The sequence below is a fragment of the Nomascus leucogenys genome, chromosome 8 (assembly GCF_006542625.1).
Source record: "Nomascus leucogenys isolate Asia chromosome 8, Asia_NLE_v1, whole genome shotgun sequence".
Classification (NCBI taxonomy): Eukaryota; Metazoa; Chordata; class Mammalia; order Primates; family Hylobatidae; genus Nomascus; species Nomascus leucogenys.
This window is the reverse complement of record NC_044388.1, coordinates 60,714,048-60,722,201: the sequence shown is the minus strand read 5'-3', so window position 1 is coordinate 60,722,201 and position 8,154 is coordinate 60,714,048. Positions and strand designations below refer to the sequence as shown.

Genomic DNA, 8,154 nt, shown 5'->3' with positions numbered 1-8,154 from the left:
GAATTTTCAGGTGAAGGGGAAGCAGGAGGCTGCTACCCAAGAGAAGACAGAGGCATTAAAGCTGCTTTTTTGTTTTGTGTTTTTACCTCAATGCAATATAAAGTCAACATTTAAGATACAGATAAAATTCTTTATATAATTAGCTTAGACTGTAATATCCTTCTAATTGTCACTTTTCTACAAAACCATCTTTAACCATTTGCCTTTATAATACGTAATCACTTTGGCCCACTCCTTACAAATTTCAGTAATGACTCAAAATCAGTACAGTAAGGAAAAAAATATTTATTTTCTAAAGTCATTACCTTGACAGGCAAAACAAAGCATGTTCTCAATTTCATTTAGAAATACATATTTTAAAAATACATAGACCAATATGGCCTGCCCAAACAGATATTTAACATGGTAAATATAAGGAATAAATTGTTTGAATATAAATATCTATAAAAAAATAAGTACATCAAAATTCAATCCAACCTCTTTCATTAGCCGGTTATATAAAGGAAAATAATTTTACTGCTTTAAAGCATAACAAACACTTACTTTTCAATATATTTCATAAACAACCCTATACCATTGTGTCTCCAAAAATCAAGGACAGGGCATCTCCTGATTTAATGATCTTTTTTTTCTTATGGATCAGGGCTAGTAGATTACCATAAAAATATTATATCTACTGCTGACACATTAGACCAGACTTCTGCGAGGCTAGGATTTAGTACGGGGGATGGAGGAAGGAGCAGCAGGGTGGGAAGAGTGTGGGGAGGCAATAATTAAATGTGGGAAATACTTCTGCCAGAGTGCAATATAGGTGAGGTAGACTCATATTCATGAAACATATCCTGATTTATGGAAGTAACAGTTTCATTCAGTTACACTGCATTTTACAAATTTAAACAAAAGTCTTTCTTTTTTTTTTACTTGCATGTTTGTCTTTTGAGTATGTTTTCAATTTGTGCATTCCTTAGAAAATCTTTGCGTGGACTTTGGAGTTTCTCCCTGAAATGTGCCAGGCGCCTGAGTCAGACACAAACACTCCCTTAGGACCTTCGTCAGAAACTCCACCCTTGTGTGGAATCTCCTTCCTCTCTCTCTGGAGGATGCCACCCGAATTCGAACATGACTGTGCGTTTCTGCTTTCTGAGAGGTCCATCGTCATCCCCAGATGAAAGAAGAGACCAAAGCAGTTACCACCGATGGAAGCCAATGAAGACGGTTTGGGGGAACTCCTTAACCTTTCTTGGAATGTTTTGAACGAGGACGCTGGTCCTTTGCCAGTCAGGAACAAGCAGAGAGGATGCTCCTGCTCTGATCCCAGCCAGGGTGGAGAGTGCAGAGTCGGCCACAGGGCTCTCCGTGGAGGCTATGGCTTCAGACAGGCCCCGAAGGTCTGTCACCAATGTGCTCGGTTGTGGGTCACATAATGCTCTCTGGAGGGCTCGCCTTTCAGCTTGGGATCATGAAAAGATGATCTGACACTGTTTCTCATGGTCTCCGACCTAATAAAGCAAGATAAGAGAAAACAAACGTTATTTTAAAAAATCACCCTTTGGCAAAAGAAACATCTGAAATTAGAATCTGGCACAAACAAAACCTGAATCTGGTTGTGAACTTTCACCACCCACCGCAACTCTTTGATAAAATCTCAAGTGATATCTATTACCATTGTAAAAATAAAGCCTGCCCCTATGCTTAGAATGGGAGAGAGGGGTCATATGGTCAAGTCTAAGGGGAAGTGGGCAGTAAATACAGGTTTTAAATAAACTAGAGGTGTTCTGGTTTCTTCCACAGCCCCATCCCAACCTTCATCACTATGCGACCCTGCCTTGAGGAACTCAGCATAGGTTTTGAATAGTTATGGCCATCTTAATAAATTGACAGTGACTTAGTTGAAAAGACAGAAAAAGAAAAGAAGCATACGGTAGGCCCAGAGCAAATGCTTTATGGCAATTATTTTTAAAAAGATTTTTTTTCTTTGCAGGCCTAATGTTTTCCTTTTACAGAGGGAGGAACTTAAATGTTGATTTAATAGTTGGCATAATAAAAACTCATAAAAAATTCCAGGTTAGTTCAGAAACTGATCTGGCCTGCGACCATAAATATGGAAACTCTCATAAGCAGGTGTGAAGAAACCGATAGCTAAGGCTGCCCCACAAATCAGTAATAAACAACTCAGAAGTAGTTCATGACTGCCTGGCCTGAGCTCAGAACACTTTAATCATAGAACTTCTTGCCACTGGATTTCTAGGAAAAGTTTCCATAGACCATGATAGAAAAATGCAGAACATGTGATAGATCAGACAGTAGGTTTCCTCCTTCAAGCTTGTGAATTCCAAAAAGTTTAGGATTTGGAAGGGTTATCACCAAAGAGCAGCTCAGCGCAACTCTATGATGTTGCCTAATCTAGATCCCTTCTCTGTCCCAGCACACGACTGACCAGGAAAAGACAGAGCTTTTTGGAATGACATTGGCTCTGCACCAAACACATTTCCCTATTAAAAAAAAAAAAAATCATAAACCTGAAAAACGGCATGTTCTAAATTCTACCAACCCTATCTAATGACTTTATTTTTCCTTTGGCCATCTGAATAACTGCAACTTATTGAAGAATTTGATTATCCATGACATTTTGATTCTTTTTCTAAATGTCCTGTCCCCAAAATGATTTTTGATTTCTCAGGGAAAGTGGTAAATACATTGACTCAGAGAGGCAAAGGCTGTATATAACCAAATGACAAAGGCATCTCTGGATATATTTTGGTTGGGAAATCTACCTGTAGATGAAATGGTATGTGTTGAAAGTACAGAGGACATCAGTTTGCATTCCAGAGCTTCGTGGAAATATTTAAGAAGGATTCTTTTGCTCCTTTTAATCTATAGGATGCATAGATCTCCTCTGCTACTGTTTTCTAAGTCTTTCGCCTGCCCAGGTAAGAAGGGCTGGAGGAACAGGCTGCTGGCATCACTGACCGGGGCTAGTTGTTCTTGTGAACCTCTTACCTAATTTTTCTTCCTTCCCTCTTACCTGGTTTGTCTTAGGTGTTCCTCTGAACTTCTGATTTTTCTTCCTCTCACTAACTGCTGATAAATACACTTTTTCCCAAGTTTGGAACAGTCTTTTCCCTTCTTGTGATTATTCCAGGCTTTCTCCATAGTGTCTTCAGCCCTGTTAAAATACACAAGGAAAAACATTTCAGCAATGTTATATTCGGCTTTACCCTGACTTTCAATGTCTCTGTTAGTCACTCTAAAACAGGAAGGCAGTACCATGATAGGAAGGAGTTCAGGAGGCTGTTAAACTGATTGAAAAGCAAAGGTGTTTCTGCTCACCTGAGTTCTTTTCCTGCTTGGCAAAAATTCCAGCACTTCTTGTCTTTTTGGCTAGCACACTGGCATCTATTCTCGCGGTCTGCTGCCTTTGTGGGAAGTAAATTCTCCAAGGCTCTCTTGGACCTAGGGCTTCCAAGTCCATATGGAACAACGTGCCTATTATCCAAAGAGAGAAAGAAACCATATTAGCATAATTAATAGTCTTTAAAATGACACATAGGCGCGCCCATTCCACTGGGCACACAAGGAGCTCGTCACATAGCACTTGGGAGCGTCATTTCAGAGGGTAAAGTGTAACAACAGCCAGGAACACCTGTGCATCAATGGCCCTGACTGTATGTACCCAGGCAGGAGAAAACAAGTTTTTCTAATTCGGTGGAATTCCATTTCAACTCTTCACAAAGTTTAGTTTCTTCTTGACACAAGCAACATTGTTTTTTTGTCAAAAATTAGGACATCTCTGCTTGGCATCTGCTTTATATTTTCATCCTTTTCTAATGGTCTATTTAGTTAACAACTATTTATGGGTACGCAGTGGGAACAGGGTTTTAATGCAAAACCATGACTCACAGGATTTTTAAAACCCATTTTCAATTCAAACCACGTAGGATACTGCTAAAAGTGCCACCATCCCCCCACCAACCCCGGTGGCTGGAGAAGGAGGAGGCACATGTTCACACATTTCTCCTGCCAGTCGGTGATATCATATGGTTGTGGAAAGACCCATTGCCAGAGGGCTCTCCAATAATTTCCAGTGTGTCCATTTCCATTCTCATATCAGAAATAAAGGCCTCCCTTTGGAAGTACCACCTTAGTAATCATTAGGCTCCTTGTGGTTTTGGGTGTGGTTTGATATTGTTTGGGTTTTGGTCTTCCTTTGCCATAACGGGACATTGTATGCATAGTAAATGTGTGCTTGTTTATGACTGCTTCTGATAGATGATGAACTAGTGTCCAGGGCAGAAGGGGAAAAACTACTTTTCTTCTCTGTAGGTGAAAGAGAAGCCTATGGACAGTATTTCTATTTCGGTTCTGAAATGGGCATTTCTAAAGGGAAAATATAGCAGCAAAGGAAATCCGGGCTCCAGTTCAAGCTCTGCTACAAACTCACTGCTGCACAAATGACTTCCACACTTTGAGCCTAGGTGTTTCTATAAGTAAAATTAAGAGATTCTAACCCTCTATATAATCCCTTCTGCCTCAGTCTCCACCCTCCCATGAGAAGCACAGTTGCACTAACCCACATCTGACCACAATTATTCCCGAAACCCCATCAGATGCCACTGTGAGAGTGTCCCCCTGAGGCCCTCTCACCGAAAGTTCCTCATTTGAAATGTGCAGCGGCCTCCTGCTTGTCCCATCATGAGTAGCCTTAGCTACGGGGCCTCAGAAGACCCTCCCCTTGGTTGCTAAGAACCAAGCTGTCATTATTTTCAGGAATAGAGGGAAACTGTCCTCACTGAGGTGCTTGGATGTTGTTAGAAGGGCTACCTTCAGAGTCCATAGAAAAGAGACTGTAAAACTGGGCTGCTGGTGGAGCCAGAGCTAATGAATGACTAGGGTTACGATGCCCTCTAGAGACTTACTCGGGAGTGTTGACCCAAATGATGTCCAGGTGGCAGAAGTAGACACACTCTTTATCCATCAGGGATGAGCAGGAGCAACGCTTGGACCGGCGGAGCCGCCAGGGTGGACTGGGAGTGGGTTTCTCCCCGCCGTTCTCACCCACCGTGCTGAGCTCAGCGCCTAAGACCGCTGGGGAGAGAAAGAGCAGGTCAGTGGGGGATGTCTCCTCAAACGCCGAGAGACATGCTGGATCACAGTACAGTCAGAGCTAGCAGAGCAGATAAAAGCAGATGAAGCACACAGCCTGCCATCAGCAAGAAACACAGAAAAAAAGCCTCTTTATTTTTTTCCCTCCTTAACATGACTTCACCTTTCGCCTCCCCCTCATGCCCTTGGCTTATCCACCTTCAGGGAGATTACACAAATGCAGAGGAGACAAACACCTGAAAAGGGACTTCCCCCAGCCCTCTTGAAGCAGGCTCAGGGAAATGCTGTGGAATGCTGCCTGTTGAAAATCTGGTTGGCTTCTACAAGGAACTTGGTAGGACAGCACAATCCACTGAAGCTTAACATTGGCACATGACTAAAGTCAAGAAATCACACTGTTATTCCTAGCTTTGGGGCCACTTCCCCATTCAGGATGACCCTCTGTTTAGGAGGTACCCATCCACTTCACCTGCTGTGTAGGGCACAGGGTACCCCAGATGATATATATCTTTCAAAATTAGGTGGGGAAAATGATTGGAGAGAGAAATTAACTATACAATATTCAATTCAGGAGGGTAACTCCATAGAAACCAGTGACCTAACGTGGAGCTGAGAAGCAGGTCAGGGGACCGAAGGTAGCCTGGGTGGATTTTGAATTCCGAATCCCTGGGCATCAGGCTTGTGTGGGATCCGCTGCCTCCCCCTTCTCCACTACTGCCTTGCCTCTTCCTCCTGACAATTTAGCCATGCAGCTTATCTGCCCAATTTTGTACATTTCAAATGATCAGACACATTCCAGGATTTTCATTCCCTTGACATCCTTTCTCTTTAGTCAGGGTCGCGAAAAGACAAAAAAAGTGCACTGACCCTAAAAACGGGGGGGACCCGGGCAGATGCACACACACTGCCTAAATCCTTAAGCAGCCAAGAATTATCCTAGCTCTCCCAGCACAGGTGAATAAAACTGAAAAGAGAGCTCACACTGTTTTGGGTGCCAAAAACCTGCCAAAAGAAACCTAAAGTCAATGATGACAAATTTTAAAGAAAACATCTGCTTAACCCAGAAACCGCCTGCGGGGAGTGGTGGGGTGGGGGGCGGTAGTTAGTCAACAGAGGTTTGTTCTGCAGGTGATTTTACTACACATATATTGCTGGAACGACTTGGATAAAATTCCTTGGCTTCAAGCTGGAATGCTTAAATATTTTACACGTTAACACACTATTAAAATTGTGTTTAAATAAGATTTAAGTTCCTATATGTCCTGTGTACCTGTATAAACACATATGTTACAAACATACATTTGACTAAATTGTATATGTCCCTACACTTCTTAGTTTTTAAAAGCCAAGGAAACACATAATGGAATAATAATAATAAAACGATAACTTATTTTAATGCCATGTTATAGTTAATTGCATCTAATTGTATTCAATAGAGGAATTTTACATTTTACACTAGAAGACTTAAGTAACTTTCAGCAATAATTCTCAGACACTTGCCCTCTAAGCTGCAGTCATAAAAAGAACGGGGAAAAATAGAAGCAAGAAAAGCATGAAGGTGGATAAGAACACATTAACTTGTAATTCCGAGACTTACAAGTCAACGAGCGTGCCTACCTGTTTCTGGAGCTCCTTGGCAAGCCACAAACAGCAGAGAGAAAATCATGGGCAAATAATCCATTCTGAAAAAAAGGGATCAAAAACGTCCCGTTCAAACTGAACCCAAAGGAAAACGAAGAAAAACAGCTTCAGTTCCCTCAAAGCGCTGCGGGTTCCTCAGATCTCAAAGCGATCCTTCAGCCCAAGTGCTCTTTAACGGGGAGAAAAGGCAGTGCCTGCCAGGAGAGAAGGCAGCGAGAGGAGCGTCTGCAGGCGCACGCGGCGGCGGCGGCGGCGGCGGTGGCGAGTCGGGACTGCAGGAGGCGCAGGACCCGTTCGCCTGGCGCAGATGCAGAGGCGCGTCTGACTTGGACAGCTCTCCGCCGGCTTTTTATATTGAACCCCTATTAGAGTGGGGGTAAACAGCTCCGACTTTATTCCAGCCCCAGACAATGTTATTGTGTTATTAGTCACCAACAGGCAACGTGCAGCCGGAGATAAGGCCAGGCCCGAAAGGAAATCACTGCTAACTTCAGAGGCAGACGCCCGCCGTCTGACAATTCGGGGGCAGGGCTAAGAAAAAGAAAATACCCATTAGAGACCTTTGCTAAACCTGCCCGTGCAGTGCTGGAGTCCGCTTCCCCTTTGCAAGCTGCCAGCCCTGGAGTTCAAGAATCAGAAGAGGGGACTCCAGAAAAAAAGTCATACCATTGGTATGAAAAGTATGAGCCACAGTTTAAACAGATTGTATTGTTGTGTGCGGGGAATTTTTTTTTTAATTGTTGCTCTCTTCATTTTCCTTTTATGTCTCTCCGATTCTAGTCTCAGTCAAACAAGGGAATGCTGTCCCTCGTCACTCCCCCATTACTGGGGGTCAGACTATTTTGGCAGATCAACGTACTTTTCTCTTTAAGCCCCTTCCTGCGGGTCTTTTTTGCTAAAGTTCTTTGCATCTATCGGAGAAAGATCTGTGAGGGATTGGCAAGAAAGGGAGCTTAAAAAAAAATCAGAGCTCGTTTAGGCACATGCCCAATCTTTTCCCTATCACTGATCAGAAGCCCGGATAAGTTCTTTTGTGTGTCCACACTTCCCCTGCGGAGGAGGCCGATAAACTGATTGAAAAGCAAAGGTGTTTTTCGTACAGAACTTAAATCTTAAGATTGGTCGGTGCCACCAATCTTAAGACATGGCGGGAGAAGAACACCAGGGGGAGATGAAGAGCTACAGGGGCTGATGTTTTACTAGGACAAAAAGGAAAAGCCTTCTAAATGGCAGAAGAAAACGCAACCTGGCTTGGGGGCCGAGGAGGGTCAAGGAATGGTGCCTAACATAGGAAGGAGGAATGCACCTCAGAATATTCCTTTTATTCCTCGCACAAGCAGGGACATATTTTCTGGGACTTTTTTTGGCGGGGGGGGGGTCTTCATTTAGGGCAGAAAGGCGCTCTTGTAC

General features: G+C 43.1%; 1 protein-coding gene across 1 annotated transcript; it reads right to left on the bottom strand.

Annotated features, from left to right (window-relative positions):
- Positions 1–265: 265 nt before the first annotated feature.
- Positions 266–7,132, bottom strand: EDN1 (endothelin 1). The gene is made up of 5 exons (XM_003263516.3): positions 6,721–7,132; positions 4,917–5,085; positions 3,331–3,486; positions 3,026–3,166; positions 266–1,499 (listed from the first exon to the last, which is right to left on the bottom strand). The coding sequence occupies exons 1-5, from the start codon at positions 6,782–6,784 to the stop codon at positions 1,394–1,396; spliced, it is 636 nt and encodes a 211-aa protein (XP_003263564.1). The 5' UTR covers positions 6,785–7,132; the 3' UTR covers positions 266–1,393.
- Positions 7,133–8,154: the final 1,022 nt, after the last annotated feature.